The sequence below is a fragment of the Leptodactylus fuscus genome, chromosome 5, assembly GCF_031893055.1.
Source record: "Leptodactylus fuscus isolate aLepFus1 chromosome 5, aLepFus1.hap2, whole genome shotgun sequence".
Classification (NCBI taxonomy): Eukaryota; Metazoa; Chordata; class Amphibia; order Anura; family Leptodactylidae; genus Leptodactylus; species Leptodactylus fuscus.
In genome coordinates, this window is record NC_134269.1 from 182029484 (window position 1) to 182047940 (window position 18457).

Below are 18457 nucleotides of genomic sequence, written 5' to 3' on the forward strand. Positions count from 1 at the left end.
ATAGGCCGTAACTCCAGCCGGTAACAGGCCTTATTTACACACCAATCCTGGTTCGGGCCCATGGCTGCCTGCAGAGGCTGCTGTGAGCAGGAGTAGGGGGATTGGTAAGTAAGGCCACAAACACTGTTATTATACTTGGGGGTCTTTTCAGACCCCCGAGTATAATGACCGGAGGCCCAGGGGAGGTAAGAGAACATAAAAAACATTGTTACTTACATCTCCAAGCTACAGGCAGGCTTTGGGCCTACTTGAATGACGTCCCTGACGTCGCAACGCAGGCCCGGATCACATGATGTGCCATACATCATTGAAGATGTAACAGTGTTTTTTATGTTTGTATCCTCCCCGATTATTATAATTGGGGTATGAAAAGACACCAAAGTATAATAGTTGTACATGTGTGTCCACAATGGGGCAATAATAGTGTGTGCAGGGGGCCACTATGGGGCAATAATAGTGTGTGCTGGGGCCACTATGGGGCATAATTAGTGCGTGCAGATAAGCGAGGGGGGGGGGGGCGGTGTTTGCTCAGGGTCTTTGGCGTCAGTGAGGGAGTCCCCATGTCAAAAGTTTGCCACAGGGACAGCCAATCCACTGGACAGGCCATCAATTTTTGAATAATAGATAAATCTTTTAACCCCTTCCCGACATTCACCGTACTAATACAGAGACCGTGCTGGTGTTTAACAATGGCAGCCTCCCGGGAGTCGGGCGGACGCCATAGATGCACCCAGCACTAATGCCTCCGGTCATTAACCCCTCTGGCCCACCCATTTAACCCACCCATTTTCCAGGCGGCGCATGGGTGCTGCCATTTTGCCGGTGATCGCCGGCGCCAAGAGCAAGCTCCAGGGTTGACGTCACGTTGGCATGACAGCCGGGAACCTTGTAAAGTCTCCCCGGCCTGTCTGCAGTGATTTTCTTTTACAGGCTGCTCTATTCAACCTGCAAAAGAAATGATGTTTTTTTTTTACAATGTATTGCAATGCATTAGCATTGCAATCATTGCATTAGTGATCAGTGTTTCACTGTTTTGCAAATTTTTGATGAAAATTTGAATAAAAAGTGATCAAAGCAATACCAATTCCCTAAATGGTAGAATTAAAAGTACACCCGCTGCGCTCCAGCTAGTGGATGTGTAGGCGCAATGACGTCACATCACGCCTACAACTCTGTTAGTGAAACTGCGGAGAGAGCTGCAGGGGAGTGTAGGAAGGGTGAAGTATTCCATTCGGCAAGTCCGCATAGAGACCCCCCGAACGGAATACCCAACGCAACTGCAAGCGGTGTGCCAGTGAAAGCACATGGACCCCATAGTTTATAATGGAGTCCGTGCGCCGGCCACGTACTGCCTGCACAAATCATGCGGACAGGAAAGTAAATTGTGAACCACTTTCCTGTCCGCATGATCCCTGCAGCAAGCACACGGACCCCGTTATAGTCTATGGGGTCCATGTGCTTTCCCTGGCACACTGCTTGTAGTTGCGTTTGGTATTCCGTTCGGGAGGGGGCCTCATGCGGACGGAATACCAACGCAGATGTGAACGAGGTCTTATACTTCTTATTACTTACTTACTTATTGTGTGGACACAATATAAACATAAAAAAATATATGAAAAAGTCCAAAATAAAAATTTAAATAAAATTATATAGAGAAAAAAATAATATGCCTATACCACGCACACATCACAGTTTCTAGCCCCACCTCCAATGACACAATATAAAATAAAATTTACCGTAACAGAGAAGGAGAACTATTTTAAAACCTAATTTTTAGCTACTCTTTGTGCTTTTAAAAAAAAACTATGTGAACCATGAAAACCAGATACGTTCTCCCTCCTCCTTTGTGGATATTTTACCGGAAAGTTAAAAAAAACCCAGAAAAATAAAGCCTTTTGTGTCACCAGAAAAAGACGCAAAAGTTTGTTAAATAACCCAAATGAGAAAAACTTTATAGCCTTCAAAATTGCATATACGAAAAAAAAAAAACGTGACTGGTCCTAAACCAGAGAAATTGGCCTGGTACTGAAGTGGTTAATTAGTGGGTTAATAAATGGGTCTTCTGTATATGAATTGACAACATTATGTGAGATATATTTTAAGGCACTGAATAAACCTTCTGCTGGTTAGAAACACTTTACTGTATCCAGAAAGGAGGATGTTTTCCTTACAAGCAGGTTGGGTTTGGGTTACTCATATTAGAGCATCTCCTATTACCCCTTTTCAAGCGTCATTCGCACCTCGCGGCACCACATTGTTACGTCACTCCTCATGTGCGGAATGTAGATTGGGCCTCGGAGGACACCATACCACGGTCCTGGCGACTGTTGCCTAGAAGCGAAAACTTTCAAAACAAACGCTTGACGCGAGAAAGAAGAGCAGCGGGAAGGGGAAGGTCCCGAGTAGCAGGTAACGCGGCGATATCAGCACAGTGTGCACATGCTTGTAATATGTATTCCCGGGCAGAGCATTGGAGTTAGTGCAGCTGTTAGACCGGGCACCATCCTCATCCTCGTCTATGGAGTGAGTGTAGATACTCTTGTCTGCACAGTGACTACTGGAAATCACTGCCCACATGGGGATAACCCTAATGGGACATTGAAGAAAGTAGTTTTGTTAAAACCCAATTTTACTTTAAAATCTTCTAAAGATGTTGACGTTTTTTTTGTGAATAGGTCATTGACCTTCAACACTTCATCTGCTGTAGATCTACAACTCCAAGCCTGCCCCTTTCACTTCTGTGGGTAGCTGTAAGAAGAGCACGGTATGTCTGCTGCGACTTGTAGTTCATCAACAGATGGAGTGGTGGAGCTTACCTACACCTGATTCTATGTAAAATGAATTCAGAAGTTTAGCAGTTTTCACATTGGTCACTAGGTGTCAGCACAATACTATGGAGGATGCAATACCCAAAATGGAATTGGCTGATACCAGTAAGGTCTTATTCACACAGCAGCAGAACCACTTTAACTGTAGAACGTGCATCTTCGTCATCCCCACAACTGCCCACAGGATCAAGCAGGACAGTCCCACATTTCAGGTGCTGTTCCTCTGTTTTGGGTGGCCGGCAGTGATTTCAAATCTGTATCCTTCAGCTGATGATGTCTTTGGCAGGGAAGTGCAATATGTGCCAATGTACTGTGTGGCCCCCACACAGTCCAGTCTGCTCAACAGTGGCCCCCACACAATCCAGTCTGCTTCACAGTGGCCCCCACACAGTCCAGTCTGCTCCACAGTGGCCCCCACACAGTCCAGTCTGCTCCACAGTGGCCCCACACAGTACAGTCTGCTGCACAGTGGTCCCCACACAGTACAGTCTTCTTCACAGTGGCCCCCACACAGTACAGTCTGCTCCACAGTGGCCCCACACAGCACAGTCTGCTCTACAGTGGCCCCACACAGTCCAGTCTGCTCCACAGTGGCCCCCACACAGTCCAGTCTGCTCCACAGTGGCCCCACACAGTCCAGTCTGCTCCACAGTGGCCCCCACACAGTCCAGTCTGCTCCACAGTGGCCCCCACACAGTCCAGTCTGCTCCGCAGTGGCCCCACACAGTCCAGTCTGCTCCACAGTGGCCTCACACAATACAGTCTGCTTCACAGTGGCCCCCACACAGTCCAGTCTGCTCCACAGTGGCCCCCACACAGTCCAGTCTGCTCCACAGTGGTCCCCACACAGTACAGTCTGTTCCACAGTGGCCCCCATACAGTACAGTCTGCTATACAGTGGTCCCCACACTGTACAGTCTGCTCTTCAGTGGCCCTCACACATTACAGCCTGCTCCACAGTGGCCCCACACAGTACAGTCTGCTCCACAGTGGTCCCCACACAGTACAGTCTGCTCCACAGTGGCCCCCATACAGTAGTCTGCTATACAGTGGTCCCCACACTGTACAGTCTGCTCCACAGTGGCCCCCACACAGTCCAGTCTGCTCCACAGTGGCCCCCACACAGTCCAGTCTGCTCCGCAGTGGCCCCACACAGTCCAGTCTGCTCCACAGTGGCCTCACACAATACAGTCTGCTTCACAGTGGCCCCCACACAGTCCAGTCTGCTCCACAGTGGCCCCCACACAGTCCAGTCTGCTCCACAGTGGTCCCCACACAGTACAGTCTGTTCCACAGTGGCCCCCATACAGTACAGTCTGCTATACAGTGGTCCCCACACTGTACAGTCTGCTCTTCAGTGGCCCTCACACATTACAGCCTGCTCCACAGTGGCCCCACACAGTACAGTCTGCTCCACAGTGGTCCCCACACAGTACAGTCTGCTCCACAGTGGCCCCCATACAGTAGTCTGCTATACAGTGGTCCCCACACTGTACAGTCTGCTCCACAGTGGTCCCCACACAGTACAATCTGCTCTACAGTGGCCCCACACAGTACAGTCTGTTCCACAGTGGTCCCCACACAGTACAGTCTGCTCCACAGTGGTCCCCACACAGTACAGTCTGCTGCACAGTGGTCCCCACACAGTACAGTCTTCTTCACAGTGGCCCCCACACAGTACAGTCTGCTCCACAGTGGCCTCACACAGTACAGTCTGCTCCACAGTGACCCCCACACAGTACAGTCTGCTCCACAGTGGCCTCACACAGTACAGTCTGCTCCACAGTGGCCTCCACACAGTCCAGTCTGCTCCACAGTGGCCCCCACACAGTCCAGTCTGCTTTACATTGGCCCCACACAGTACAGTCTGTTCCACAGTGGTCCCCACATAGTACAGTCTTCCCCACAGTGGTTCCCACACAGTCCAGTCTGCTGCACAGTGGTCCCCACACAGTACAGTCTGCTCCACAGTGGCCCCCATACAGTAGTCTGCTATACAGTGGTCCCCACACAGTACAATCTGCTCTACAGTGGCCCCACATAGTACAGTCTGTTCCACAGTGGTCCCCACACAGTACAGTCTGTTCCACAGTGGTCCCCACACAGTACAGTCTGCTCCACAGTGGTCCCCACACAGTACAGTCTTCTTCACAGTGGCCCCCACACAGTACAGTCTGCTCTGCAGTGGCCCCACACAGCACAGTCTGCTCTACAGTGGCCCCACACAGTACAGTCTGCTCCACAGTGGCCTCACACAGTACAGTCTGCTCCACAGTGACCCCCACACAGTACAGTCTGCTCCACAGTGACCTCCACACAGCACAGTCTGCTCCACAGTGGCCTCACACAGTACAGTCAGTCTGCTCCACAGTGACCCCCACACAGCACAGTCTGCTCCACAGTGGCCTCACACAGTCCAGTCTGCTCCACAGTGGCCGCACACAGTCCAGTCTGCTCCACAGTGTCCCCCACCCAGCAGTCTGCTCCACAGTGACCCCCACACAGCACAGTCTGCTCCACAGTGGCCTCACACAGTACAGTCTGCTCTACAGTGGCCCCACACAGTCCAGTCTGCTCCACAGTGACCCCCACCCAGCAGTCTGCTAGTGCTTAAAGGCAACAGTGTTAACTACTGAGCCTTTGATGAAGGAGTAATCCGAAACGCGTAGGCCATAGTTCCACCTGTGATGCGTTAATTCTACCGCGACAAAGTACTTCATATGCATTGAACTATTTTTAAAGATGAAGCAATAAAGGTGAAGTGATTTTATATCTTAACCGGAGTATGCTGGAGTTTGTAGTATACTGAGCCTCCATACTGCATGTAGAAATATTAGTAAATGTTGTCCACACATTGCTGGAAAGAATTCTGACATGTTGTGGATATAAATTCTACTGAATGGTAATTCAGATTTTTATTGTGTATTGATGCTTTTTTCAGTTTCATAAATCCGTATTTTCTGCTGCATAAAATAAACAGCGTTTCAGTTCTGTATGTTTTTTATCCTAAAGGGATTCTCCCATCTGTGCACTTAAAACTTTGCCCACAAGATACAGTAAAATAGCAATATAGTAGAAAAGGTTGGATAATGACACAAATTCATCAAGTCCAATCTATAAACCTACTAAGTGGATCCAGGGGAAGGCAAAAATAAAAAAACCTTAAAAACACCAGTTTCCCCATCAGAGAAAATAATTCCTTCCCAATTCCAATGGCATTTGGACTAATTCCCTGGTTAACAACCTATCCAAAAAATTCTATCTCTCATAACCTATGAGATTCTTACTTTCATTTGAAGGCATCCAGGCTCCTTTTGATCTTGTATAAGTTATCAGCCATCACTACATCCTGTGACAGTGAGTTTCATAGTCTCACTGCTCTTTCTGTAAGACTGAGGCCCCACGTTGGGGAAACGCAACTTTTTTTGTTGCAGATTTTGCAAGGTTTTTTGAGCTGTAGTCAAGAGTGCATTCAGCTGAAGGTAGAAGTTCCTATATATCTTCAATTCCTTCTGTAGCTATTCTTTGTTTTAGCTGAAAAAACGCAGCAAATCTGCACCAAGAAAAATCTGCATTTCTGAACTCAGTGAGATCACATTAGCTTCATGGACCTTTAGCCGTAATAGTCTCATTTCTGTGTCACATACCAAATAATTGTTTCAAAATAACCTGTTGCTCTGAAATCGTGTAGAATACATATTTTTTTAATTAACGTAAATTATTTGATTTATAATATTTCTAGCACATGAAAATGAGTCAAAATCAAATAAATATCAAGGAGCCGGCCATGGTGGGTCCCAGGATTCATGTTGAAAGAACCTTGGCGCTTATCAAACCAGATGTTCTTCATAAAGCAGAAGAAATTGAGGATATCATTCTCCGTAGTGGATTTCACATTGTCCAGGTAATATTAACCCCTTAGCGCTATTTCACGTACATGCACGTCAGGGAATGTGGTTAGTTCCCGCATTCCCACGTGCATGTACGTGATGGAGATCGCATGGGCTCAGAAGCAGAGCCCGTGTGATCACCATGGGAGCCCGGCTGTATCTGACAGCTAGGCTCCCGCTGTAACAGCGGGAACAGTGATAACATTGATCCTTGCTGTTTAACCCCTAAGATGCGGCTTTCAATAGTCATAGCCGCGTCAGCGATCCAGTGGATCACTGGTTCAGGTCCCCTAGTGGGACATCAACAAAAAGTAAAAAAAAAAAAAGAATTTGTCTATGAAAAATGAATAAATTAATTAATCAAGGAAAGAAATTATGATTTTTTTTTGCCATCTAGCCTTATTAAAATGCTATAAAAAGTGATCAAAAAGTCACACATACCCCAAAACAGTACCAATAAAAAGCACAGATCGTCCCGCAAAAAATAAACCCTCAACCAACTCTGTCAACCAAAAAAAAAATGCTACACATCTCAGAAGATGGCGATGCAAAAATCATTGATTTCTTTCCCCAAATAGTTTTTTGTTCTGCAAAACTAGTAATGCATTAAAAAACAATGTAAATGAGATATCGCTGTAATCATATCGACCCACAGAATAAAGATCACGTGTTACTTATACGCTACGCTGGGTGGAAAAAAAATTAAAAGTTAAAAAGCAATACCAGAATTGCTGGGGAGGTTTTTAATCCACCAAGAAAGAGTTGATAAAATGTATTCTATAGTTTATAGGCACCCAGAAATGTTGTCACCACAAAATACATTTCATCCTGCAAAAAACAAACTCTTATATGGCCACATCACCAGAAAAATAAAAAAAATTATAGCTTGTACAATGTGAAGACAAAAATCACCAAATCATTAGAACACAACTGGCTGCGGCAGGAAGGTAATGCATAAGCTGTGAATAAGCGTATATCAGCAGACACCCCAGATTTAGAGCTTACGATTAAAAATATACCATAACTGACCCCCCAATCTTAGGAGCTACTGGGGATATAGTGGGGAATTTGGTGTTCCCAATGCACTCTGCACAGCTTATATATTCACGCTCCACCATCCGCTGTGCAGTCATGTCTGGGATACTATGCTCATTAGACCCCTCATAAATGTTTTGAGGGGTGCAGTTTATAAAATGGGGTCACTTTTGGGTGTTTCCAGTGTTTTGGTACGCTAGGGGCCCTGCAAATGCGACATGGCACCTGTAAAATATTTTAGCAAAATTGGCTTTCCAAAAGCCAAATGGCGCTGTTTCCATTCCAAGACCAGCCATGTTCCCATACAGCAGATTCCGACCACATATGCGGTATTGCCGTGTTTAGGAGAAATTGTGCAACAATCTATGGGGGGCTTTTCTCTTTTAACCCCTTATGAAAATGAAAACTTTGGGGATAAAGGGACATTTTAGTAATTTTTCATTTACACATCCCAATGTTAATAAAATCTGTGAAAAGGCTGTGGGGTCTAAATGCTCACTATACATCTTGATGAATTGTATGAGAGGTGTAGTTTCCAAAATGGGGTCCTTTTGGGGGGGTTTCCATTGTTTTGTTTTGCAAATGAGACATGGTGCTTGAAAATTATTCCAGCAAAAGCTGCTTTTCAAACACCCTGTGTCACTCCTCCCCTTCCGTGCGCTGCCGTGTGCCCAAAAATCAGTTTACACCCACATGTAGGGTATTTCTGTGCTCCGGAGAACTTGCATAACAAAATCTGAGATGCATTTTTTCCTTTAACCCTTTGGGAATGTGTTAATTTTAGGGCTATATGAATGTATTATAGAAAAAAAAAGAAATGTCAAAATTTCGCCTACATATTGTTTTAATTTCTGTGAATACTTAAAGGGTTAACAAACTTTCCAAATGCTGTTTTGAATAGTTTTAGGGGTGCAGTTTTCAAAATGGGGTGATTTATGGGGGTTTCTATTATATAGGCCTTTATAATCCCCTTCAGAACTGAAGTGGTCCCTAGAAAATTAGTTTGGGAAATTTTCTTGTAAATCTGGAAAATCGCTGTTACAATTCAAAGCCTTCTAGCATCCAAAATAAATTAAAAGACAATCAAAAGATGATGCCAATATAAAGCTGAGATATGGTAGATAATATTTATTAATGTATTTGTGTGATATAACTATCCGTTTGAAAAGCAGAGCAGTTCACATTTTGAAAATTGCGATTTTTTGAAAATTTCCATCAAATTTCCTAATTTTATTTATAATAAATACTCAAATATTGATTCGAATTTAACACTAACATGAAGTACAGTGTGTCATGAAGTCAAACAGTCTCAAAATCACATTGCCATATAAAGTGACACATGTCAGTTTTGAAAAACGAGGCCTGGTCCTTAAGGCACTTTTGGGCTGTGTCCTTAAGGGGTTAAAATACAGTACATTCAACTTATGTGGCATCAAAATATAAAGTAAATTGTAATTATATAATTAACCCTTTCCCGCTGATGGCATTTTTTGATTTTAGTTTTTCGTTTTTGACTCCACTCCTTCTAAACCCCATAACTTTTTTATTTCTCCGCTCCCAGAGCCATATGAGGTCTTAATTTTTGCGGGACAAATTTTTGTAAAGGCTCCCAGCTGTCATGGCAATGTGACGTCAGCCCTGGATCATGCTCCAGGAGCCGGTGATCACTGGCAAAATGGCGGTGCCCATGTGCCGCCGGGAAAATAGCGCCTCCGGCGCCTTTGACCGTGGCGCCAGAGGGCTTAATGCCCCTAGACATTAAAGCCAGTTGTCTACTGCTTAAAGCAGTAGACACCCGGCGGCTATGGCGGCCGGGCGGTCGCCATAGTTACACACCCGACATGCGCCATACTATTATGGCGGATGTTGGGCAGAGGTTAAACTACAGTAATGCTCTGGACTTTAGTGATACCCAGAGAAGGAATCCAATACAATGCAATTCCAAAACCATACAATTCACTTTACCTATCATAGTTACCGCCTTGCTGTTAATGGCAATTGATGAAACGTAAGATTCAGTGTGTTCATCTACTGGCAGCCAAGTAGAATCAAATAGTTTTGTTGTGCAGATCAGAACCTGTCAGAAAGTACCAGAGGCTATTTGTGGAAAAAATAAATCCAATAAGGCTAAACTGGAATGTTAGAAACAGGGATTAACTAATAAAATAGAATGTGTCACCCGAAAATGACATATTACTTAACCGCTTGCTGACTTTATATATCCAGGTATATATCCATACCTTTGCAGAGTTTGCAGCTCCTGGATTGGGGCAGCAGCTGTCAGCCAGACTGCCCAAATAAGAAGCAGGTTTGGTTCATTGCCGTCCCTTCCTTCCTGAGAGCAGCATACACTGCACTTATTGAGTGCCATGTTGTGCCTTCCTCCCAGCATGGTGGTCATGTTAATCATTGGATACCAGGAAACTGCAGTGGCTGCTAGAGGACCCAGCAAGACATACAGGTTCAGTATGTAATATATCACTGCATTAAATCACTATCAGTTGTCAGAGGTTGCTAGGTGGGGTGGCATAGACACACCAGTCCAGTTTCTTTAGTCCAAAACAAAGGTAGAGTTTTATTTTCACTCAAAAAGTTAGTGCAGCAACAAAAGGAAACAATACAAAAATAAATACCTGCCCGGCTAGGCTCTAACTAAACATAGAATAGGTTACCTCACCTAGAATAACAGAAATCCAAAAAAGAAAGTAGAATCATTCAGGACACAGCTCCAAAAATATGACCTCTCTGTCAGCTCTCCAGCCAAACTCTGCCAAAGTGTTGCTGCTGGAGCTGGCTTCTTAAGCCTCCTTGACCAGGAGACTCTCTGCAGCTGAGTCGCTGTCGGAACATCCCCAAAGTGTGGACTGGAGGGGGGTGGAATGACAGGTCCCACTACCAACCTACCTGCCATTCCTAAAAATCCAGCCCAATACTGAGCATTTACCAAAATGCTCAGCAGACGAAAGTTGTCTGCTGAGAACAAACATTCCTTCTGGAGTTTTCTCATCTCACCCACCTTACCGTAGTAGTCTTGGTGAGATGTACACCCCCTCCATTACCTGATAAAAATTTGAATAAAAAGTGATCAAAGCAATAGCATTTTCCGAAAATGGTAGAACTACAAAGTACACCCGGCCCCCCAAAAAAAGACGCCCTATGAATCCCCGTACACTGACATATAAAAAAGTTATGGCTGTCGGAATATGGCGACTTTTAGAAAAAAAATTTTTTAACACAGTTTTGGATTTTTTTAAGTGGTCAAAATGTAAATAAAACCATATAAATTTGGTATCCCTGGAACCGTACCGAATAGAATACCGCACAGAATACAGGGGACATGTTATTTTGGCTGCACAGTGAACGCCGTAAAACCAAAGGCCGTAAAAAAGTCACAGAAATGCACTTTTTCTTCAAATCCACCCCATTCTGAATTTTTTTCCTGCTTCCCAGTACATTCTACAGAATAATTAATGGTGGCATCATGAAGAAAAATTTGTCCCGCAAAAATTAAGACCTCATATGGCTCTGGGAGCGGAGAAATAAAAAAGTTAGAGATGAGCGAGTACTGTTCGGATCAGCCGATCCGAACAGCACGCTCCATAGAAATGAATGGATGCACCTGGTACTTCCGACCATTCATTTCTATGCGAGTGTGCTGTTCGGATCGGCTGATCCGAACAGTACTCGTTCATCTCTAAAAAAAAGTTATGGGGTTTAGAAGGAGGGGAGTCAAAAAGGAAAATCAAAAAATGCCATCGGCGGGAAAGGGTTAAAGGCTCCTCCAGTGAGTTTCATGGTTTGAGTATGGGAAGCAATCATTGAGAAGGCAAGAGATGGATGCCAAGCCAAAGCAGGGAGCAGGTCAGGTGTGAAAAGACTGAACTTTGGAGTATGTTCACTGTGTCACTAACTGGCCCTACAACATCATGTATTTGTTTTGAAAGTGGTTTTGGAGGTGGTAGACTCTTTTAACAGGTTTGCCCTCCTACTGGTGTGTCCATGTAGTGTAGATGAAGGTCCCAAGTGAGCATATGAACAAGGACTGTTTAGATAACACTACAAAACAAGAAAGAAAACAGCACCACGCAGTTACCTGGTGCATTACCAAACGTAAGCACTCTCACCCAACCACAGAATCTTGCTCACCTTGAGGGGTTGTGAAAATGTCACAACTCCCTTTAAGCAATGTATGAAATAAATAGGGGAAACTTCATATAAATAGTATTTGCAGGAATGATGGACCACCACAGGGATGTAAAGACTTATGCATCAATGGACAAAAAAGTTTCCAGTACTTATGTAGAATAAATACCAGAGGTACTCTTGAAGACAATCCTTTATTGAGCCACTTCCTATATAGCGCAACACGTTTTGGGATAGGCACATCCCTTCATCAGGTGTACAGTAGGCAGGAAAAATCATCACATACCACTTCATGCCCATCTATCTATCTATCTATCTATCTATCTATCTATCTATCTATATCTATGCTACAACCCCTCCCACTGGGAAGGGGGGTGCACCACTCCACCGAAACACATAATGTGTATACGTAAAACCATACATTTCATTTGTTGTGATATATTGGAAGTGGCTCAATAACGGATTGTCTTCAAAAGTACCTCTGGTAAGTGTCGATTTATTCTACATAAGTGCTGGAAACTTTTTGCCCATTGATGCATCTGTTTTGTAACTGTTATAACTGAATATACAAAGATCTTAAAAAAAATATTTTTTAATAAATATTTTGCAGAGAATGAAAGTCCATCTAAGTCCAGAAAAATGTAGCGACTTCTATTCTGAACAGTATGGAAAAATGTTTTTTCCTAGTTTGACTGCTTATATGAGTTCTGGCCCAATAATTGCTTTGGAACTGGCAAGACATGATGCCATCAACGTTTGGAGACAAGTAATGGGACCATCAAATAGTTTGAAGGCTAAAGAAACTCATCCTGAAAGGTAAGAAAATAAATATAAATAAATAAATAAATATATATATATATATATATATATATATATATATATATATATATATATGATTTTTTTAATTTTTTTAAAGTGGTTGACATCATGATGTCATGCTTTGATATTGGCTTGTTTGGTTTTACTTCAGAGTATTCTTGCTGAAGAAAAACTGGTAGAAAACGCAGTCAGACATCAGCAGTAGGGTTGAGCGATCGTGTTCGGAAAAGATCGGACTCCGATCGGCGATCGAGAAAATTGCACGATTGCGATCGGACTCCCGAACACGATCTTTTTAGGTGAGATCGAGATCGGTGATTATTTCCCACAATGCTTTGCTACTGGCCAAGCATTGTGGGAAAAGCTAACAATGTTAGGCTTCACACTGAGTATACGCTCCGCTCATTCTGAAGGCTCCACTGCAGTTCCATAGGAATGAATGGAAGCAGCCGACACACAGCCTTAACCCCCTGTGTGCTGGCTGCGTCCTTTCATTCTAATGGGAGACTAGCTAATATCTCTAGTAGCTACTTACCTGCAGAGATGGCTGGTCCGGGGGCCCAGTGTTCTCGTTCTTCTTCGCCTCGCTGCCCCCGCCTCCCAGGTTAGTATTAAAGAGCTAGGAAGAAGGCGGGGCTTGTGGCTTAGGAGAGTGTGGGCGGGTACAGGGCGGGGAGACGTGACATCTTCCCTCCCAGTACCTGCCCACACTCTCCTAACCCGCCCACACTCTCCTAACCTGGGAGTCGGGGGCAGCGAGGCGAAGAAGAACGAGAACACCGGGCACCGGACCAGCCATCTCTGCAGGTAAGTGGACACCAGGGGGGACTAAGTAGCCAAAGGATTAAAAAAAAATCCTCTGGCTACTTAGTGATTTAAAAAAATCACTACACTGCGCGGATTCTAACAATTAAAGCGTTCACTTGGTAGATTCCATGCTGTATAGTGAATAGGATTGTTTTTAAAATCCGATCTCCGATTACCGTATTTTTCGGACTATAAGACGCACTGGACTATAAGACACACCCAGGTTTTAGAGGAGAAAAATAGGGAAAAAAAATTTTCAGGCAAAAAATGGTAAAATATTTAATATATGGGAGTTGTAGTTTTGGAACAGCTGCAAGGCCACATTGACAGGTGACCCTGCAGCTGTACGGGGATGTATAGGGCGTTTTTTTTTTGTGGGGCCAGGTGTACATTTTAGATATACCATTTTGGGAAATGTTTATTGCTTAGATCACCTTTTATTTAATTCAGAGGCAAAACAGAGAGAAAAACCCGGCGGTTTAGCACTTTTGATTTTGACGTTCACTGTACATAAAAATATTAGTAGACCGGGCATTTTCAGACACAGGGATACCTAATGTGTATGTTTCACAGTAATGTTATACTTTTATATGTATTCTAGGGAAAGGAGGTGAACTTTTATTTATTTTATTTTTTATTATATTTTTTTTTAAGGTGTTTTTTTTTGTTTTTTTTTTTCTATTTTATTATCCCCCGCCTAGGGGGCTTGAACCTGCAATCATTTGATTGCAAGTCCCATAGACGGCAATACAAGTGTATTGCCGTCAATGGGAGATTCTATACATTACTATCGCGGAGGGTCATAGACCAGCCGCGATAGTAATATATATCTATGACAAGCCTCGGAGCCTTCATTAGGCTCCCGGCTGTCATCGGAACAGGTCGGCTCCTGCGGCCTCGCCGTGCAGGAGCTGGCCTGCATCACTAAAGGTATGGGGCCGGTGGGGACCGGCCCCGGGGCTAACTTAACTGCCGGGACCTGCGGAGGGGGAGCGGATTTGCAGCATGGCCGCGCTACTGCCACCGCTGGTTTTCTTCAGCGGCAGGAGCGTGACAATCTGCAGGCCCCGACAGCTAAGACAGTCCCCGGCATCTGCTGTAATAGACCGGCGGATGCCGGGGACTGTCTTAGCTGCCGGGGCCTGCAGATTGTCACGCTCCTGCCACAGCAGAAAACCAGCGGTGGCAGTAGCGCGGCAATCTTCAGGCCCCGGCAGCTAAGACACTCCCCGGCATCCGCCGGTCTATTACAGCAGATGCCGGGGACTGTCTTAGCTGCCGGGGCCTGCAGATTGTCACGCTCCTGCCGCTGAAGAAAACCAGTGGTGGCAGTAGCGCGGCCATGCTGCAAACCCACATTCAGACTATAAGACGCACCCTCATTTTCCTCCGAAATTTGGGGGGGAAAAGTGCGTCTTATAGTCCGAAAAATACGGTAGTAAAAAAATCCCATTGACTTGCATTGGGATCGAGATCGTGTTTGAATGAAAAATGATCGGAAATCGGATTTCAATATCGATCCTGAAAAGTCAAGATCGGCTCAACCCTAATCAGCAGCTTTATTTAGGCAGGAAAACCCCTGAGTGATGTTTTGAGATTTTTAAAAGCAACATACAAGGACAAAATGGTGACAATATATAGAACAAAAAAAAAGTGGGAGAAGGACGGAGAACAGTTATGTAAGACCACACGGAATTACCCGTCCCTGCAAGGGAAAACAGAAACAAAAGACATAAAGACAAAAGACCACAGGCTGGTGGGGGACAAAGGGAGAGGGGGGGAAAGACATCAGTCAATCAGTACAACATAGAAGTATCAGCAGAGTCTGCCATGACCAGAGACTCCATCCGCCTTATGTGAAGAAACTCCTGGAACCATTCCTACAAGCAGATTTAGGCAGGACTACACCAATGTCTGGGGATGACAACCCTGGCTGCCGTGAGGATGTGTTGCAGGAGGTCACCCTTCACTTTAGAGAATTTGCAAGGGATTTACTAAGGAAAGGAGGGCCAACTGCGGGGAGAGCACGAGGGCACGACTGCTGACTTTAATGTACAGGACAAACACAGACTTCCAAAATCGGTGTATTCCCATGAAGTCGCACCAGATATGGAGAAGAGAACCTCTTTCTGTGCCACAGCCCCAACACCAATCAGATACACCAGGGTGGAATCTATGGAAGAGATCTGGAGAGCAATACCACCAGGTCAGGATTTTGAATTCTTCTTCTGCGGACTGCACGGCAAGGGCAGCTCATGAGTAAACAAAAAAGACTTGGACCAGTCAGCTGGAGAAATTGGTATCTGCAGGTCACACTCCCATGTTGTGGTATATGTGGGGGCGCCAGAAGTAGCCTCACCTAAAAGAATACCCTACAGAAGAGTACCTTACAGAGATTTGGCTTGTGTTGGAGATTCCATTTGTAACACGATATTTTGCAGTGCGGTGGGATCGGTGAGACAACGGGCGGCAAAGAAAACTTGCAAATGAAACAAAGGAGCTGATTGTATTCCATCCGAGACAGAGGAAGGCATGGATGCTCTCAGCTAATCAAGATGGTGGAAAGAACCGGACCCAAGTACAGTGTGCAGCCAGAAATTACTGAATGTATTGTACCATACATTCAGAACAAAAAAAAAGTGGGAGAAGGCCTGAGAACAGTTATGTAAGGCCACACGGAAGTAGCAGCAAAAGAGCAGCACAACCTACAGTATATGTTGCATCGCTGCTTTAGGGATGGGCAATCAATAGAAAAATAACCTAAATTGACCATTAATCCGGTTAAGTGATGTGATTTTGTTCACATCAATTATTTTAGTTCGGTTATTACAGTATTTCAGCTTCTACCTGAAGTATTATTCGGACTAAACAAGTCCGAACCGGAGACCCCAGACACAAGTATCACAATGCCTCAAGACCCATGTGACCTGTGATTGGACCTCAGCAGTCGCTGAAGAGGACAAGAACCAGCACTAGAGCACAGGGGAGGTAAGTAACACTATTTTTTTTATGTTTGCTCACCACCCATGGGCCTCGGAGTCCAAAGAGATCCCAGAATATAATACTAGCAGTTCTGGTTGGGACTTGTTTGGACTGAACTAAACCACCAGACAAATCTCACATATTTGCCTATCACCACCTATTCCCCACAACATTAATCAACTGCTACAACCAAATTCGGTATTATTTTTTACCTATGGGGCTTTTAAAAGGGTTGTGACTTTTTAAAGTGGGTGTGGTTTAAAATCATTGTCATCTAGGTAAAATGCCCAGTTAATCGCCCAGCTCTACACTATAGGGTCTATCACTTTCTAGGAAAAGAACACCTACTGTGCATGCACACGGAGGAAGTCAGGGCTTGGTACTTAAAGGGGTTGTCCCATCTCAAGGATCTTATCTATACTGCTAGCTTATGTGGAGTTAAGACTTTTCCTAAATACATTGCTTAAGCAAAACGGCTTTGTTTGGCTGTTGTCTAAATGTATTCAATTCATTGTTTACACTGTGTTTCCATAACCATGGACCTGGGGATGGTCTTATCTCTCCGCCCAGGACAAGGGACGTAACTCCCTGGCTCTCAGGAGGGGTGGGGGAGCTGAGTGCTTGGTGCTTGTATTTCTGAGCTGTTTATCTCTCCGCCCAGGACAAGTGACGTAGCTCACTGCTCTCAGGGAAGGGGAGGGAGAGCGGAGTGCTCCATGCTTGTATTTGAGCTGTTTATCTCTGGCTCTTCCAGTTATCAGTCGGCTTGAATTTTGCTGATTAGGGCTGAGACAGGGAGTCCATTAAACAGACCTAAAAGTGAGTATTTTGCAAGCTGACTCGTGGTCCTGTAACATGTAAGTTTGGGATTCTCATCATCTAACAAATCCAGCTCTACTACACCAGCTTCATATTGTGCACCTTCCAGTGATACTGTGCTAATTTATTTACAACCATCCCTCATTACTGACTGCAAAGATGTACTGCTATGAAGAGAGCTAGCAGAGCTGGCTTTGTCTGTGAGATAGCAATGAAACCCTGCCCACCAGTTTATCGAGAAAACCCGGACGTGAACAGATCACACAGACTGCATGGTTGTGAACAAACGAGCTGGGAGTACCCCTTTAAGGCTAAGGCTCAACTGGGCAGAAACGCAGCGTTTTTGGGCATTGCGGAAATACAGCAGAAAAAATCGCTGTGTTTTACAGTACCAGCATAGTGAATGCAATTTTGTCTAATCCTAGCCCGGGAAAAAATGCTGCAGAAAAGCTGTGTTTTTCAAAAACTTTTGCGTTTTTCAAAAACGCAGCATGTCAATTATAGTTGCGGAAACACTGAGTTTTTTCCTCCATAGATTTCTATGTATAGTGTGAAAACCGCAGCAAAAACGCAGCATGATAAAAGTGTTGTGGAAACTCCGCAGAAATGCCGCGGAAAAGCATCAAAATCCGCAGGCAAAAATTTACTGATTTGCTTGGTTGAGGCTAAGGCCCCACGGGCCAGAACCGCCACTCTAAAACACTCCGGGAAGAACCGCGGCGTGAATCCATTGCGGTTCTTCCTGAAGTGCTTTGAACAGAAAGTTCACTGAGTTGGTCTATGCGGACTTTCTGTTACAATTATATCTATGGGAAAGGTGCCGTCATTTCCGTAGATATAATTGATATGCTGTGATTTTCAAAACCTCAACGGTTTTGGAAATCGCAGCGTGTCCACACTGTGATCTTTTCCGGAAAGTGGGCGCTAAAGCGCTGCAGGAACAACCGCGGCGTGAACACATTGCAGTTCTTCCTGCAGTGCTTTGAACAGAAAGTTCAAAGTGTTTTCCTCTGCAGACTTTCTGTTACAATTATATCTATAGGAAATCCGCCGATATAATTGACATGCTGCGATTTTCAAAACCGTGACTGTTTTGGAAAATCGCAGCATGTCCACAAGGCGTTTTTTTTTTTT

At 44.6% G+C, this 18457-nt stretch overlaps 1 protein-coding gene across 1 annotated transcript in view; it reads left to right on the forward strand.

Moving 5' to 3' along the window:
- The first annotated feature begins 2363 nt into the window (after positions 1-2363).
- NME5 (NME/NM23 family member 5) overlaps positions 2364-18457 on the forward strand; it is a 28839-nt gene continuing 12745 nt past the window's right edge. The window contains exons 1-3 of the mRNA XM_075273543.1: positions 2364-2409; positions 6571-6732; positions 12507-12712. Coding sequence (XP_075129644.1) covers positions 6574-6732; positions 12507-12712 — 365 coding nt within the window. The 5' untranslated portion in view covers positions 2364-2409; positions 6571-6573. The remainder of the gene's footprint in view (positions 2410-6570; positions 6733-12506; positions 12713-18457) is intronic.